This window comes from Gopherus evgoodei, chromosome 16 (assembly GCF_007399415.2).
Source record: "Gopherus evgoodei ecotype Sinaloan lineage chromosome 16, rGopEvg1_v1.p, whole genome shotgun sequence".
In the NCBI taxonomy this organism is placed as follows: Eukaryota; Metazoa; Chordata; order Testudines; family Testudinidae; genus Gopherus; species Gopherus evgoodei.
The window spans coordinates 22,227,507-22,245,770 of record NC_044337.1 but is presented as its reverse complement, the minus strand read 5'-3'; the positions used below and the strand labels follow the sequence as shown (position 1 = coordinate 22,245,770).

At 42.0% G+C, this 18,264-nt stretch overlaps 1 protein-coding gene across 7 annotated transcripts in view; it reads left to right on the top strand.

Moving 5' to 3' along the window:
• The window catches only part of TTLL11 (tubulin tyrosine ligase like 11), a 216,625-nt gene extending 199,029 nt beyond the window's left edge, over nucleotides 1-17,596 (top strand). For 5 of the 7 annotated variants that reach the window (XM_030535334.1, XM_030535335.1, XM_030535337.1 and 2 more), the window contains exons 8-9: nucleotides 2,986-3,092; nucleotides 14,592-17,596. In XM_030535334.1, the coding sequence (XP_030391194.1) occupies nucleotides 2,986-3,092; nucleotides 14,592-14,881 (397 nt within the window). In that variant the 3' untranslated portion in view covers nucleotides 14,882-17,596. The other 2 variants (XR_003996740.1, XM_030535333.1) reach the window with 2 other exon arrangements.
• Nucleotides 17,597-18,264: the final 668 nt, after the last annotated feature.

Sequence of the window (18,264 nt, the reverse complement as noted above, 5' to 3'; positions counted from 1 at the left end):
TCGTTGATGGACCTTTATGTAGACCCAGTCTCCTGGTTCCAACGAGTGGCAAGGTTGTACAGGATCCTTGGGTAGTGCTTCTTTCACCTGTATATAAAAAGACTTAACACATTTCATTAGTGCCTGACAATACTTAAGCATTATGTCATCCATCAAATGAATGTCCATCTGAGCTAGGGTCAGTGGGGGTGCAGCTGGTATTCGCATCGGGCGCCCTGTTAAAATCTCATGAGGGCTGAGTCCAGTCTTTCGATTGGGAATGGCTCTCATACTCATCAGTGCTAGAGGAAGAGCATCTGGCCATTTTAAGTTTGTCTCAGCACAAATCTTGGCTAGTTTATTTTTTAAAATCCCATTCTGGCGTTCCACTGTCCCAGCAGACTGTGGGTGATGAGGGCAGTGAAGGTTGTGCTGGATCTGCAAAGCTGCACATAACTCCTTTACAATTTGTCCAGTAAAATGAGTTCCACGATCACTGTTGATACTCACAGGGATGCCAAACCGTGGTACAAAATCTTTAAGCAAAAGTTTCACAACAGTCCTGGCATCTGCTTTCCTGCAGGGAAAAGCTTCAACCCAATTGGTAAATACATCAACTAAAACTAACACATATACATAACCACAACATTTAAACATTTGAATAAAATCAATCTGAATATTTACAAAAGGTCCCCAAGGAGGAGGGTGAGCTGCCCGCGTAGCTTTAACAGCTTTACCAATGTTGTGTTGTTGACAAATCACACAGTGTTGACAGTAGGAATGTGCTACAGATGGGAAACTGGGTGCACACCAATCTCGGTTAACTGCAGCAATCATTTGCTAGATTCCTTTCCTCAAGAATGAAATGGAAGGTACGTCAGTATATAGATTTATGTGAGCAGGTGGTTGCAACCTGTCCTCACAAGTTGTAGCCAATCAAAGCTTTATCTTCTTCCAGTGGGTTCAGTTTATTGAGAAAAGCAACTCAAAATGAAATACACCTCTACCTCAATATAATATTGTCCTCGGGAGCCAAAAAATCTTACCGCGTTATAGATGAACTGGATTTGATCCACCCGAGTGCACAGCCCCGCCTCCTCCCCCCCCGAGCGCTGCTTTACTGCATTATATCTGAATTCTTGTTATATCGGGTGGTGGTATAATGGGGTAGAGGTGTACTATGAAATACAGCCTAAGCTTGTGCTTGGCTGCACCTAGGGTACCTAGAACAGCACAACCCACACCTTAGATCTCCTTTACCTCTAAAGAAACCCTACCATCTTTCTTATAGCTAGGTGGGTTAAGAAGCTACTTGGAAGCATGAGACAGCAAAACACATGTAATATTTTCCAGCAGAAGCATCTTCTTGCAGGATCAATCTCTTAGATAATCCATGTAGCTTTATACAGGCATTTCAAATGGATCAGGTAAGTATCATATGGTTATAGACTCATAATAATAACTCCAGGAGGGTAGAACATAAGAATGGCCATACTGGGTCAGACCAAAGCTTCACCTAGCCAAGTATCCTGTCTTCCAACTGTGGCCAATGCTAGGTACCCCAGAGGGAATGAACAGAACAGGTAATCATCAGGTGATCCATTCACTTTTGTCATTCCCAGCTTCCGGCAAACAAAGGCTAGGGACACCATCCCTGCCCATCCTGGCTAATAGCCATTGATGAATCTATCCTCCATGAGCTTCTCTAGTTCTTTTTTGAACCCTGTTATAGTCTTGGCCTTCACAACATCCTCTGGCAAGGAGTTCCACAGGTTGACTGTGCGTTGTGAGAAACAGTACTTCCTTTTGGTTGTTTTAAAGCAGGGGAGGGCCACATCTGGGTATGGAAATTGTATGGCAGGCCATGAATGCTCCCGAAATTGGGGTTTGGGGTGCGGGAGGGGTGAGGGCTCTGACTGGACATGCGGGCTCTGGGGTGGGGCTGGTGATGAGTGGTTTTGATTGCAGGAGGGTGTTCCAGGCCGAAACTGAGGGATTCAGAGGCTGGGAGGGGGATCAGGGCTGGGGCAGGGGGTTGGGGTGCAGGGCAGGATCAGGGATGCAGGCTCCGGGTGATGCTTACCTCAAGCTGCTCCCGGAAGCAGCACCATATCCTACACAGCAGTGTGGCCAGGCAGCTCTCTGCACTGCCCCATCTGCAGGCGCTGCCCCATCTGCAGGTGCTTCCCGCAGCTCCCATTGGCCACGATTCCCAGCCAACGGGAGCTGTGGGTGGGGGTGGGGGCACTTGGGGTGGAGGCAGCATGCGGAGCCCCCTGGCTGCCCCTACATGTAGGAACTGGAGTGAGGGCATGTCCCTGCTTCCGGGAGCTGCACAGAAAGCCCCTGACCCCGCTCCCCGACTGGAGCGCCAGAGAGGGGCAAGCCCCCAACCCCACGCCCCGGCAGGAGCTCGAGGGCCAGATTAAAAGGCTCGATGGGCTGGACGTAGCCAACAGGCCGTAGTTTGCCCACCCCTGTTTTAAAGGGTAGCAGTTCGCAACAATTGGTCAAACCATATTTTTGGTGAGAAATAGTAAGTGGATTTTTTGGTTCTCTTGCAAATTCCAGCTGATTGAAAAACATATATAGCAGGTTGTTAATCCTGTTGTTTTCAGGATATTGATATGAAAGTGAACACATTGAATGTTCAGAACTTACTTAGAGGTGTGGCAGTATCCACAGTACTGGATCTGCACACTGCTAGTTCCTATCAGAGCTGGTGTCCAAGTGCTCTGAACAAGTGGGAAGTTGTATACGTGACATTGTAAGTGAGAACATACAGGGTTTTCTCCATTATATAGTCCATGTATATTTAACGAGTGCTGGTTTGATTGATATCTGCAGCAAGCTAGGTGGCCGTGGCTTTCAGCTGAGCTCTGTGTGCCTTCATAGTTGCCCACCTGGCCTGAATAAACCCCTTCCCCCAGTTGCCTTCCCACAATTTGGCTAACTTTGGAAGTAATCAGACTTTTTCTTGATCTTTATTTTGTTTATGTTTAACAGGAACTGCAAGCTGAGTAACAGCAATTTTACAATGGCTTCTGTGGATATTCTGTACATCGATATCACAAGAAGGTGGAATAGTACGGGACTAGACCAAAGAGAATCAGGTAATTCCATTCCATACTGGGAGAGTATGTAAGTTTCTGTTTCTAGATAGCTTTTGCCCTCATAAGTGCACACCCAGGTTCCACTAATATTTGTGGGAACGGTGCCTCTACTGCCTCATCTGACTGCAGAATTTGGCCCATTACTTCTATACTAGCTTCCCTTCACATGTAGGGTAGGTCACCCTTGTTTTCAGGCCCTCACTGGACTTGGGTTTCACAAAGCCTCCCCTTTTGTGCTTGCAGTTTTGCAAGTGTAAATTTGGGTTTTGGAGGTGCATTTACTGTCATCTGCACCTGCAAATTCATCTGATGTTTGAATGCACTTTGCCTTCAGCCTTGCACTGAATCCAAGGAACTTACCAATAACCTGTTACTGCACATGCTGAAGTACCTTAGATTTATGTTCACATAAGCAGATTCTGTGATGCCTCATCCAGGTCCACCAAATCCATAGTATCCTTAATAACACTCCCATTGAAGTCTCCATTCTAGCGTAACTTGGTGCACGCTGCATTCAGACAGTAATTTACACAGCTAACAAAAAAAGACATCAATTCAAGAGCTTCGAACAGACACGTCTATCTGCTTTGTTGGTCAATTCTGCTCCTCGCTTGGGTTATTTTTGGTAAAATCCAAGTACTGCATTCATTTACTTTTCAGATGGCAGGTTCCACCCTACAGCTCTTCATTCTCTGTTCTTGGCTTTGTGATGAGCAAGGAATGTATGATGCGTTGTAGCAGGAACTTGCACTACAACTCAGCTGTTAAATTGGCTCCAAATTTAAATGATATCAAAAAACTTTTTTTTTTTTTTCAAAAGAGAAATTCATTAAATAATAAAATTCACTGGAGCAGCAAGGTAGGTGTTCCTATCAAGGTACTGCAGATGGCAGCTAACTTACTACAGCTTTGTTGGCATTTGGGAGCAAGGCTTAAATCTAAACATTTGAGGGTAAGTATTCATCTTAATTATCATTTTAAGGGCTAAGAGTTCTCATGTTTTAAATGAGTTCTGAAATTTTGCTGCTGCATTAAGCAAAGAAGAAGAAAATAGAAAAAGAAACCCCATCTCTAGTGCTGAATATGTGTGGTAGCAGAAACATGCCTATTTTGATTACATTATTAAATATGGAAATTGATCAGCAGTAGCAGAAGGAAGCTGTTTTTCATGTTTATTGCTTCAAACTAGCATTACCATCTGGCCCATTGTTAATTCTGGATTAGTTTTTATGTTTTGTTTGCATCTTAAATTACTGTGTGTAAGCAAAATCTGTACAGTTTGCTCATGTAATGGTGCTAGCACAGATTGTTGGTTTGTTTATCAGTGTTTCTCTTTGTTTTGCTGACCAGAAAAAGGAGATGGGGGAGAGATTTATTTTCTGTACACTCCAACTAACAACATCCTCCTCCTCTCTGGCGTCTCTCACACCTCTGTTTCCTCCTCTGACCCTACAAAATGCAGCGGCTGAGATCATCATCTTTGTCCCCCTTTACCACCTATCCAGGTTCAAGCTTCTTGTCTTAATTCTGTCCCTTCCTACTTAACCAATCTGTTCTCTCCTTGTGTTGCTGCCTCATCCTCTGGGCTCTATTGGTTATGCCAGCCTCAGTTGCCACTTATCTGCTCCGCCTACCACTGCCTTCACACTTTCTCCAGGTGACATCCTTTATGCATGCCAGTGATCAGTTACACTGCTACCCTCTCCAGTGTCGTATCCCTTCTCAAGACCCACTTTTGGCATGATGTCTTAAAGAGATCAGCAAATGTTTAGTGGCTAGGCTGAGGGCAGCTGGGGAAAGTCCTGATTTATCTATATAGTTAGAAAACTAGCACCTCCTCAACAAGTGTCTCTAAAAATGTATCCATTTGATTGGCTCCCTCACTCCCCTTCCTGTGTTTCGTGTCTGCTTAGACTGTCAGCTGCTTGGGGTAGGGAGAGTTCCTGTATGTGGGCATGTCCAGTGTACAGTACCGTGAGCCCTCCCAGTCCTGATTGGAGCCTTGGGGAGCTGCCCTTATATTAAATAATAAGAATATTTGCTTAGTCTTTTCACATTGTTCTGGCTGGACCTTAAGGGCTAATTCAGTTCTCATGGAAGCAGATGCTACTTACTGAAGACTGTGGAGATGCAATTGCTTATACCAGTTCTGAGTTTAGTCCTAAAGTCGTGGGGGCTTGATAATGCAGGAGAATTATAATGGGATATGGAGCCTTTCACTTCTAAGGTACTAATGGGGTTTAGCCCTTCAGAGTAGGGGGTTTCATGGTACATGACTGTAATTAAGACAAACTGTTCAGTCTTTCCCACCCTACTCCATCTTGACAATCTTGCACCGGAACGTGTGGGGATAAATAGGACTAGAGGCCAAACTATTCCAAAGTGACTAGTGATTTTGGGTGCCCAGTTTGAGACCAAGAGTAGATTCTCAGGACACTGGAGAAATCTGGCCCCTCTTGGGTGTCTCAGGTTGGACACCCAAAAATTATTAGTCACTCTTGATACTCTTGGCCAGTCTGGCACTTTTCTCAACTAATGTCCTGTCATCTTCTTTTTTTTACTTGTGCTTTAGCAGTGAGGATTTTGTTCCTTGCTCTGCAGAATTTCCTTATCTAAAGCAGAGTATTATTACTATTTTTACTCTTATTAAACATTCATACTGCAATAGTGTCTAGAAGCCCCCAGCAGGATTAGAACCTAATAGTGTTATGTGCTGTATAATCTCCTATAAAGTCACAATCCCTGTCCCCAAAAGCTTGTCATCTAAGAATACAGTTCCCCTCAGCTTTGCTGGGCAAAAGAGTTGGACCTAAAATGTTTATACTAGATTGCTACCTTTATTCCCACCAGTATCAGCTTTATACTTTGTCTTACTCTACATACCAAGCATGTACAGTAGACTAGGTTTTGGTATCTCTCACAAGTCTGTTTTGAAGCTCTAAATGGGCCTCTTTATGCATGCATAGAATTTCCAATAAGCTTAATGAAACTTATGTGCACACAACCAGGGAAGAATAAACTCCTTGTGTCTGATACTTGTCTGAATGAAGATAAACCTGCATGGAGGGGAGCCAGAGCTAAACAGACTCCCACTTAGGACCCATAAAGGAAGCGAGAGTGTTAAAAGGCAAATTTAAAACCCCACATTTAGAAAATGATGACATTTATATTAAAAATGACTTTTTTCTCTATTAGTTTTACTATGTACTCAGGACACTGATGAAACTGAACAATAGGTAGCTCTAAATAGCTTCTCTGCTGCTCATGAGCCAATCTAATTGTTTCATTATAAACCCAAGCCTTTAACATTTTTAATGTCCTCATGTAACTTTTGTATTAGGAAGTGGAAATGTGAATGATGGTATTGTTAACCAATGGGTTTGAAACCCCTAACTGCACACAGGCAAAGAAAGCAAACAAATGCTGTGAAACTAGCCATGCCAAGACAGTTATTAGATGTAAGCTCTCCTCATCAGTCATATTCCGGAGTTGGTGGCATATCTGCAGCCTCTGCTGAGAAACAAATGTACAGAGTACCCAGGGGAGGTCAGCTCCTTGGGTTTTATGCCTCAGGAGCACACAGAGTAGGCAGCCACAAAGGGCAATGGGCCAAAGTCAGTCAGGGTGTAAGCCGCAGCATAAATTCCACATCAGGTACAAACTAATCCTGAAATGGATGTAAATGGCAAAGCAGAACAACTTGTACCAGTCTAGTGAGAGTAGAATTACTGAGACTCTCCTTCAAAGTGGTGGAAGGGTGTGAAGGGTTGACACGCTACATAATTTCCTTCCCCCCCTTTGCCTTCATGCCTTCTACCATTCTGCCCTAGTGTATGGAAAAACTTTCCTCATTTTGATCTCTTCTACAGACCCACTTCTTCCACAAGGTCCATATGGCACACACAGGAAAGTACTGGCTCAAGAGATAAACCATAAACTCCTTCTTCTGGCTCTCCTAGGGCCTCTTATCTTTCTATCTTGTCTTGTAGTCTGGAGGGCCTTGGCGACAGCAAGAGTTTTGATGCTTGTATTTTGTAGAATGCCAACCTCAGTGTCAAATAACAGCAATAAAATGGAGCAGGGAGCCAATTTTATCCTATTCTTTCCCCTGAGTCGCTTGATTTGCTACAGCCACTGTGCATGGAACTCAGCCTAGTTTTGCATATCCACCAAATGCCATCAATCAGTGTCAGGCTGCTTTGTCATTAAACCCACTTTCGAATTTCTTTACATCCAACTTGTGATTTAAACCACAGTTTAAATAAGTTCCCAATTTGACCAAGAGGCTTTGTGAGAGTTGCATGTTTCCATGGGCTGATGACTTTCCAGACGCAATCCGCTAGAGAAGGGGAATTAGTAGGGCCACTCTAGGCTGAAGACATGGAAAAGCCTGTAATAACAAAATATTTACAGGCTCCCACTTCCCAGTGAGAGATGAGGAAGCACTAATCCGAGAGGGAGAGTGTGACAATAACCCCCTCCTCCTCCTTGAGGAGAGCTCAGGTTTGATGTACCAGAAATCTTGGAGTGGAGTTTGCCAGGGCATTTTGCCACTTGGAGTTCACCTTCTGTTGAACAGTCTCTGTCACACAAATTGGAAATTGCTTACCTGGATTTTTTGTTTAAATAAAAAATATGGCAGCTGAAAGGGAGTCAGAACAACCCCAGGGCAAAGACTGCAGACAAGGTGTTTCTGAAAGAACAGCACCGAACCCCTTGAATCCAAAAGCCAAATGAAAAATGTTTGTTAGGGTACGAGTGTTTATTCCCAGCTTCATCACTGATTTGCTGTGTGATCCTTGGCAAATCACTTAGCCTCTCTGTGCCACAGTCTGGTGATCTGTAAAATGAGAGTATTAATATTTACCTTCCACACAGTGGGGCTGTGAGGTTTAATCCTTTGCTTAACTCAAAAGAAATCTACCAAAGTTTAATGTCCAGTTTTCACATGTCCTCTGTATGTTGCTCTGGTTTCTATTTTCTTAGTTTGCAAGCTTTTTCAGACTGTCTTCTCTGTGTACCTTGTACAATAGGGCTCTCGCCCTGATGAGGGCAGTATGAGTAATGAATAACAATGATAGGTTTCAAATATCAGAGGGGTAGCCGTGTTAGTCTGGATCTGTAAAAGCAGCAAAGAGTCCTGTGGCACCTTATAGACTAACAGACGTTTTGGAGCATGAGCTTTCGTGCGTGAATACCCACTTCGTCTGATGCATGTGACAGGTTTGAGGGTCTCCAGTGAAAGGTAAGGAGTCTGATAGCAGCTGGGGCAGGATTCAAGACAAACTCCATTTCTCAGGCTCAAGGACTTTCTGTATAAGCTGTCCCAAAAAATTCTTTGAAAGGCATGTTTTCTAAATGCCGGTATATTAACATGCTCAATATATTATTCATCTGATGCTTTTTGTGGCTTTACACGTAGATCGTAAAAGAGATTTCATCTCCCTTAAACAAATGTCTCCCATGTACCACACAGATGTCTGCAGTATAAATCATATTGTTTAGCCTTAAAAATGGACCATTGTATTCAGCTGACTTGTTCCTATTCCAAGGGTTGCTGTGTGTTTATTCCATCCGCTTATATAATGGTGTTTTTGTAACTTTCTTTCAAAGGAAAACAAGCTAACTGAAATCTCAGCATTTTCCTCTTTCCTGAGTATGGCACTTATCCTTTAGTGGGAGCAAAAGATAGACTTTCTTTTATGTAATTACTTTTTTCCCATGGTGAGCAATGTTAATAATAGATTCGAGTACACATTGATAACCCATGGGACCTAGAGTTAAGTACACACACATAAATCATTGGGTTGACTTTGGTATTAACATTTTCTATATTTAAGCATAGAGGAGGGTTTTTTCCTCAAAAATCTTTGCAAAATTAGTTTTCCAAATTGATAAATTTACAGTTTTTGTACTAAATGCTCAGCAAATTACTGGTGCACCATTAAATGACTCAATATCGGACAGTGGAAATGCTATTACAATGGCTGTATTTTCTCCTATTTAACGCAAATTGCATTACAAATTTTCCTGTGGTCACCAAAGAAAATGATTTGCTTATGAGAAAGTTTGGCTACTAGAGATAGACAACAGTTTTCTTCCATTAATTCTTGTCTGCGTTAAGCTCTGTAAAATAGGAAACAAAGCTGCTTGCTCTTGTGTACCCTCAAAGTATTATTATTATTATGAGAATTTATATATGGCATCTATCACCATGGCATCTGAGCATGAGGCTCAAATAGAAAAAATCAAGGGACCCCCTGCTGTCGACTGTCTTCTTCTTATCCTGGTATCAAAATAGCTAGCCCAACATTATTGCTTGGTATCCTTTGTTATGTTCCTTTCAAATATAGTAGATTAAACTCTGCTGGGTAGATTTTGTTTCTTTTGTGGTTGCTGAGCATACACAACTCCAGTTGGGAGCTGCTGGTGCTCAGCATTTCTGGGAATCAACAAAGTTGTCTCAGCTTGGACACCGTAGAATGGAAACCCCAGGATCAGTGGTCCCTTTTGTAAAATTTGGCCCTTGGTGAGCATTTTGGATTCAAATGATCACATGAAAAAAGCAACAGAATGTGGGCTACATGCTGAACGTTACACCTGTGTTGACTCTAACTAGCATCTGGATTATGTAATCAAAGACACATTGCTTTGTGCTAGGAAAAAGAGTTGGAAACTGTCAGGTTACATGAGCTTATACGTTTTAAAAATTTTCAGAAGTTTTTATCTTCTCTGTTTGAGTATCTAAGATCACTTTACCTGGTAATGGTCTTGTCACCCTTTTTTATTAGTGGGAGACAAGGTTTGCTTTCCTCAATAAATAATTAAGAATGCCGCAAAATATGTTTCCGTTAACTAAACAAATCACTTCTGCATAATACATTTTTAAAACATAAGCAGTCAATCGTATTCTATACACCCAAAGTCCCATGAGACAATCACAATGAATGATGAGTTGATGCTATGACATCTTCAGCTAAATTAGCAATACTCTAGGCAATGTGTGTCTGTATTCTGGTGAAATATAAATTACATTGTTTAATGGAAGTCCAGGCTGACCTTTCGGTCTGGACTAGCCTCAGCTTGCTAATCACCGTACTTAGTGAGCTGGCTTGTCTGTCATTTAATGAAATGAAGAAAGCGTACTACAGTCTGGTAGTTGTTTGTTAGTTTCACTAGCCTGACTTTAGTGAGTAATGATCTCCCTACTTGCTCCGTTCACATGTGTAAACCTGAGACATGCCAATTTGTCAAGATTGCAGAGTTCAGAGGTGATTTTCTTGTTGCAGTAATGGCTTAAGTATATCAAGTGTTTTATAACTTAAGCTCTAAAATTGCTATCACATTCCAAGAAGAAAATAAAGCCATATGTTTCTGACAGCTGCTTAGTAGCTTTTGTGAAATAAGTCTGGACAGGTGTCCTTGTCTCAAAAATACCATTGTCATTGGCATCTTTGTTGGCAGCTATAGCTGTAAAGCTATGGATGGACTGGCCATAGAGACCTAATGCCTTCACGATGACAAAGGTGGTGTTTCAAGTGAGAATTGAGTCACAGTGGGGTGTTTGAGGAACCTTGCATTGCTACTGCCCGGTGTATAGCACTTGCTCTGTGAATCAGAAAAGAAGGATGATTCAGTGGTTTGGCACTAGCCTAGGTCTTGGGAGACCCAGATTCAGTCCCTACTCTGCCACAGACTCCATTTGTGACTTGGGTAAGTCACTTACCCTCTCTGTGCCTTAGTTCCCGTCTGAACAAGGGAAATAATAGCACTGCCATGCCTCGGAGGGGGGTTGTGATGGAGATAAATACACTAAGGATTGTGAGGCACTTTGAACTCTGCTGATGAAAAGCACTATATCAGAGTTAGGTATATTCATTCTAATTATACACATGCAGGTGTGCATGTACTTTTTTTTTTTTTTAAGGAATAAAGCAGTGGAATAATAAAATTCACTCCAGCTGAGAATTCCCTTCCATGATTTATCAGTATTTTATTTCTACAAAATGGCTGTTATCTCTCTCCTACATAAACACCCAAGTGTCTCAATGAAACACAATGGTAATTTGCTAGAACGTGGCCAGATATCACACCTGTAAAAATACTTAGGTCTTGCTGAAGATCTAAAAGTGCTTCATAGATGTTAATGAAGTCTGCACCCTAGACAAGTATTATTTTACCTAGTTTATAAGAAGAGAAACTCTACTGTATATTAGCCTTATATATAACAGCTGCCATACGCATCAGGCACATGGAGTAATTCATAAAATATATTGCTCAAAGGAGTGATAAAGGGAACAAATATAGTTCTAATATCAGAGGGAAAAACTGAATAAAAAAGATAGGAGTCATCAGATGTTTAATAAAGTCTGAATTGCTGCACTGTACTTGGTATAGCTACATTAGGAACCCCCTAATTTTCACAATCACAAAACAGTAACAAGATTTCCAGGTGCTCAAAGTGCTGTCTATACAGGTGTGTGGGTGTGTGTTTCTACAGAGAGGAATCATACAGAAAACCTGCAGACTTCTCTTTAGAATTTCACTGTGTGACCAAGTCTTTTACTGTAAATTAGTTAACAGAACTGTATTAGCAAAAGAATCACAGGCAGGTGAACCTTCAAACCCAGCATTTCACCATCCAAGACTTACCAGATTTGTTTAGGGTTACCGTGAACCAGAAGTTTTCTGAATAAAAATGGAATGTAATATTCTGTATATAATAATCTTCCTGAACTATCTGTACAATTTGGCATTGAATTTGGCCCACTTCCAACTGTAAATCACACAATAGCTGTTTCTGTTATTGTAAAACACTAGCTTCTAACTTTTTCCATTAAATACTCTGCATGAGTGTCACTTATGGGGGGAAATATGTGTGCTACTGAATCGGCCCTTTTCCCAACATGATAGCTCACCATGACTGATAAAATAATTTACTGAGCTGGCAGCTGCTGCTGTCAGATAACCGAACAATTTCTTTGTAAGCTCTTTCACCGCAGAGCTTGTAAGTGACCCCAACTGCAATCTTAGTTAAGAGAAATTATACTTCAGACTGTAATTGTAATGTTTAAAAAGATGCTTTTTCTTGCAACATCAATAAACCTAAATTGAGTTTTAAAAAAACCCCTCAGCATCTGATCTTAAAATAATCCCCTTAAGTGTGTATTCTAACTGGGTGAGCCAGTTACGATGCAAACCAGATATGACACCTCCTTGCTGCTGACATTCTACAAAGGCACAGCAGTGCATAGGTCCTTAATTAAGAATCTAATAGGGTATTACAGCAAGGTTCCAAAATGCAGGAATTAGCCACCCTTTCCCTGGGCCATTGTAACATGCTGTTAATGTGATGCAATCAGAGGACACCTTAGAAGTCCTGTTTCTGCAGTGTCTGGCTTCTCTGCAGATTGCTTGGGGAGAATCAGAGAAGCTGAACTTTGCCGAGGAATCTTTGCCATTTCTCTGCTTTCCCTTATTGCATGCTCCAAGATCTTGGGTTTCCTGCAACCGCAACAGATCATCTGTACTAGAGGGCTCTGTTCAGGTCAAGCAGAATCTCTTTCCTGAGATCAGTGAAATTACACACTCACCTGGGAGATATGTAGAAAAGTCCCACAAGTAATGTTAGCAGACTCTTTTCTTGGAACGGACTGGGGAAGCCAGTCCTTTAGAATAACATATTGAACACATGCACCTCAGTGATGTGCCTTTGTCCCACCTTGGGATGTGAACTTTCCATCCTACACATTTAAGAAGGGGTAGGAGTTAGTACTTGGATAGGAGACCTGAAGGAGAACCCAGCTTTTTGGAGGCAGTAAGGGGTTCTTGCCTCTGTGTCCGTACTATACTCTGTGTGTGGCTGGAGGGGCCATCTCCTGGATGAGAGAAATCTGAGCTTCTTACCCCTTCCGGTTGTTAAAGATCTCAGGGCACCTTTTATGAAAGCAGGGGAGTTAACGCTGGTGTTTCAGCTGAATGTATAAGGCAGGGGTGAAGAAGGCAGCAGGAGCTAAGGGCTGTTGTTGGGGAGGAGAGAGAATCCGAGTATTCATCTGCAGTCCCTTAATGAAGAACATTCAAGTCAAAGTACCAGCCCTTAGTGCAGTAAGGACTGACAGCAAACAGCTAAAGAATGCCAGACCATTGCAGGAGCAGCTTTCCCTGGAGCCAGAGAAAGAGACTTTAGAAAAGCCAAAGTAGGCCAGCTGCTGCTGCAGAGAACCCATCCGAGCTACCATGAGCTGAATAACCCATCTGTGCCCACATGCAGGCTCCAGTCTTTGCACTTGGCCTTTGAAGTGCTGTGTGGCCCGCCAGGCCCCAGCCTCCCATTTGTGGCCTCCTTTAGTTAGAAAGGAAAAGCGGCTGCAAAGAATTGTGGACTGGAAAGTTGTGTTTTTGCATGTGCAACAACAGAGCGACAATTTACAAAAAAACGGAGGGACTGAGTTGCTGAAAGAAGTGATGGTGGAACCATGCAGCCTTTCATTTCCAGGTGCCAGTTCGAATCCAGCCTAGGTCAGTGGAGACCAAGCTGTTACCATCTGATGGCTGTTTGGTGACACATGTGAAACAAGCTGGTGAGTCACAGTCCAGTTCCTAGTAGAGAAGTGTCCACATAGCCAACACCACTACCAGGACTGTCACTAATTGGTAGCCTTAGTGAGCATCTCAGCAGAAAGGCCAGGTATGGATGGCTGCACAGGGCAGTGTCAGCAGAGAGGACAGGAAGTTTAGGATATCTCACTTGTACATTTCTGAGGGCACCCATTAATGGGGCCAGGTTTACAGAGCCAGAAACTGAAACACCCTGAAATCTGGAGTGTATTCAGATCTGAGATTTTGGTTTGGTCCCATCTCTAAGAAAGCAAAGTTTAAAATGACACACTTCAGTTGCACATATGACTTGTTTTTTCCTTGGGCAGATTATATTCTCTGGAGCTCAGCATGTGAGTATGTGTCAGACTCAATTTCAGTGTAATGTCTGAAGCAACAAGAATCAGGGCTGATCTTGTGTCAATTCAATTTCACAACCTCTTAGAATCAATAGTTCCTGTAGCCATTTACCTCCAGATGCCAGATTATCAGGTCAGACTGATGCTTGTAGAGATCACAGCATATCCTTACGAATAGCTTCTACTTTCAGGAATGTCACCCATCTATAACCCAATTTGAGCATGTTTGCTATTCTGGGACACTTCTTTTAAATCTTTGAGCTGTTTGATTTATGTGTCAAATACAAGGAAAATGTCTCATTTTGGTCTTTGAAGGGCAGAGGATGGGTGTTTTTGTTTGTGACCATTCTAGGCAGTTGCTGCTTGAATCAAAAAGGAGTTAACTAATTGTGTGTGTGTGTGTGTGTGTGTGTGTGTGTACACACATCCACTCTTTGGGATGAACAGGGGTATAGAAATGAGACATATTAGATTAAAAGGCTGCAGCATATGAGAGAAGTCTGTGCCACGATTCTAATGTAAACTCTCTTCTTATTTGAAGGGATGTGCTTGCAAGCCTTCGTCGAAGCTTTCTTTTGCCTGGCTCAAAGAAGATACAAGTCACTCCCACTTCATGAGCAAGTGGCATCATTGATTGATTTCTGTGAATACCATCTAGCCATCCTCGATGAGAAACGCCTGGTTTGCAGCCGAGGAATGACGGAACGCCGAGCAGCGCTGGGTACCTGTCAGCCAGATGGACTCCACCTAACCGCAGCTACTCATGCGCCTCTCCTGAACCGCATGACTGCTGCCAATAAACTTACAGATTATAGAAATCATCGGTCTTGATGGGCGCTATCAAGGAAAAAAGACAATGACAGGGCTGGAAACTGATCCCTGAACACATGCTGCAGGAGGTGAAACACAGGCTCTTGAGTTCTTCCATCTGACAGTCACCGTTATTTATTACAGCTTTCCCTGATTTATGCTCTTCAGAAATGACTATTGCAAACTTCCCCTTCCACGTAATGACTCTCAGTGGAAATGGCTGTTATTTATTATTTCCCCAGTGGACATACAATGTAGCTGAAATGACAAACTGCGTCTTTTATTCAGAGTTTATAGAAAATCATTTATGAAGACAAAGGGGCAAAAATGCAACGTTTACGATAACTGGCATCATGGGGTTGATAGCACTGACTGAAAGGAGCAACCTCACTGAAGGAATTTCAGCTTCTGTAATGCCTGGGAGAAGCCAATTTCTACAACATGAGCAACATGTTTTTGAGCTGTGCGGTGTGTTCTGGACATTGTTTTGAAACCAAGTAAGGAGATCCAAACTGGGATTTCTAAATTGTGTGCTTTCTTAAAAAACTAAAAACCAAAATTATGCATTTGATCACATTTTAGGCTTTGTCTCTTTTTATGTGGATTTAACTGTATTTTGTTTTGTGTGTATTGATACAGTTTTTGTCTGTTGGGTGCTGGCAGCTACATACTGTATTTTTTTTTAAAAAGTTAATCCTAAAGCACTGAAATCATAACCACTTTTGGGGTCCAGCTCTTTGTACACAGCCTTTGTTACTCCAACTGCTGTTATATGTCAAAAGAAAAGGTTAAAATGGCTACCAATCCTGCCCACCTGTATACCCCAAACCAGCTCCATTAAGTTCATTAAATTGGTAGGTGGTACTTCAGCAGGACTGCATGCATATGGATTGATGAGCACTGATCCTGCAAAGAGAACTGCAAAGGCTCACCTCAGCATTGTTCTCTTTTCAGGGTCAGGGCCTGGGAGCCAGATCTAAAGCCCAGGGAAGTCAGTGGGGCTTAAGTGGCCTCTGGATCAGGCCTAAGTGAGTCACAGTTGTCAGGATCAGATGCTGGTTATGATCTTCATGGCCTTGAACGGTTGAGGACCCCACCACTGAGATTTCCAATTTCCCATGGTCTCAACAAAATTAATAAAAAAAATTTGGATTGATCCAAGCATTTCATCTTCTGAGACAAGTGTGAGGGCATTCTTGGCTGAAGGCCTCTGTGAGAACCTGAGTTTGAATTCAGGGCACAGCACTCTTCACTCCCACTGGGTTGGGAGTTGAGGGTACTTAGCATCATGTAGAGTTAGGCCCATAGGGCCTGAAAGCAAAGCCTGTTGAAGTCAATGGAAGACTCCCATTAGTTTGGATTAGGCCCTTAGTTAGGCCTTGATCTTAGTATTATGACAAACCTCTGAATTCAGTAAGATCTGGGTCAGGTCCTCAGTGGGTGTACATCGATGTAGCGCCATCTGACTGAGAGGCTTTCAGGGCATCTGGGCACCATTACAGCAATAACAAAGAGCAGTGCTCTGGGGCGAGACTGCAAATTAAAATGAAGGTAATTCTATTGTTTGGTCCTTTGGAGAGGAAAACAAGTAGAATTGTTCGTTACAGTATAGTGCTTTATGTACTGCATGAGCACTAGCTCTCTGGGCCACTGCCTATTACCCTGTAACTATGCTCTGCAGATAGGAGCAATTCCATACTTTGTTTTTTATTTTAATAATTATTTGAACAGCTACTGTACATATTTTCTCTGTACCTGTAGCATATTCTGGCCAGCATTCAATGCCGTAATTAATATTCTGTCACAGTATAGCACCGAACTGTGCAGAGCTAGTTTTTCAAGTGTCTGTTCCTGTAACTAATGGATTTAACAGTAAAAAGCTAGACTAATTGAATATTGGATTTTTTTGCTATCATTTTTGGACCAGGAATGGTACCTTGAGCTGTACCTTTTCATATGTCCTCAAATTTCTCTTTAAAAAAAATATATATATTAGAACAAAGCTGTACAAGAGAATACAGTAATCCCTGCTGGATTATGTTACTAGATTTCTTTTTAAACACAATTACATAGTTTACTCCTATTTTATAGGAGAGAAGTTGTGGGACCCACTAGTTTGCACTCCCATTGACCTTTCTGGGGGGCTAGCCTCAGCGAGACTTCGGTACAGTTGACAAGGAAGCTTACATTGGATAGTTTGTCGCTAATGGTAATGCACTTACCCAAATGGCTGCAGGAAAAAATCCTTTCTTTTAGTCTTTAGAATTCAAGAACCAGGGCTAATTTGAAAGCTGTCCATGCTGTGACCTAGCTAGCATAGTTACAGGACATGAAGAGGAGGAAGTATGGCCTAGTGTTTAAAGCATTTTCGGACTTGAGTGGCATGGGTTCAATTCCGTCCTCAGTCACTGTCTTTCTCAGAGCCTCTGGGCAAGTCACTTTGGCCGTGCCTCAGCTTCCCATCTGTAAAACAGCAATAATAGCACTGTCCTAACTCACAGGGATAATGTGAGGATAAATACAGTAAAGATGGTGAGGTGCTCAGATACTGTGGTGACAGGTGTTGTACAAGGATCTAAGATATGACAGGATGGGCCACGCAAGCAGGTCTGTGATAAAATCACATATTTTTCAGTAAATTTCAGCAAAATGTTAGTAATTATCTACTGGATTTTATTACAAAAATTGTTGCTATTTGCAAAAAAGATTTTGAATTGTATGTTTTTTAAATTAAAATTTCAGCTGTTTTTGATCTTTGATTAAATTTCAGAATTTCAAATTTTAAAATTTGATGTTTCCTCTTTATACTAGGATTGAGATAACTCAATAATTAAGCAAAAAAAAAAAGGCATTTTAATAGGTGTTTTCATTAACCTGGTTATGGTTTGGTAAAGAAAGAAAACTGCAAATCTCAGTTTCCAAAGTGGTATTGTAGCTGTGTGGGTCCCAGGTGATGAGAGACACATGGTAGCTGAGGTAATAGCTTTTATTGGAAATTGCTCCCGTAAAAGATTTTAACTCGCCTACCTCATCTCTCTCCATTGTCAGAGGTAATCAGGTGAATTCATTCCTTCACGTGTAGCATGCTAGCAAAAAGCTTGGGCATCAGTTACATCCCACTTAAGCCTACATGGGGTTGCAGTGAGTGTAACTAAAGACAGGATTTGACCCACTGTCTGTATTGTGATATTTAATTAAATTATGTGTGTAATCTGCATAGCTGATCATCTCCCAGGCACCACAATGAGAACCCTGGGACCCATGCTCTTGTCCCCTTAACCAAAGTGAGAGAACGCTAATACTTCATTGTCAGACTGATAGTGGGGATCTTTACACTGATATTACACTACCCCTTGATGTTTCAGAGTTCTATTAAGCATCACTAAGATCACCATTGTTAGGGT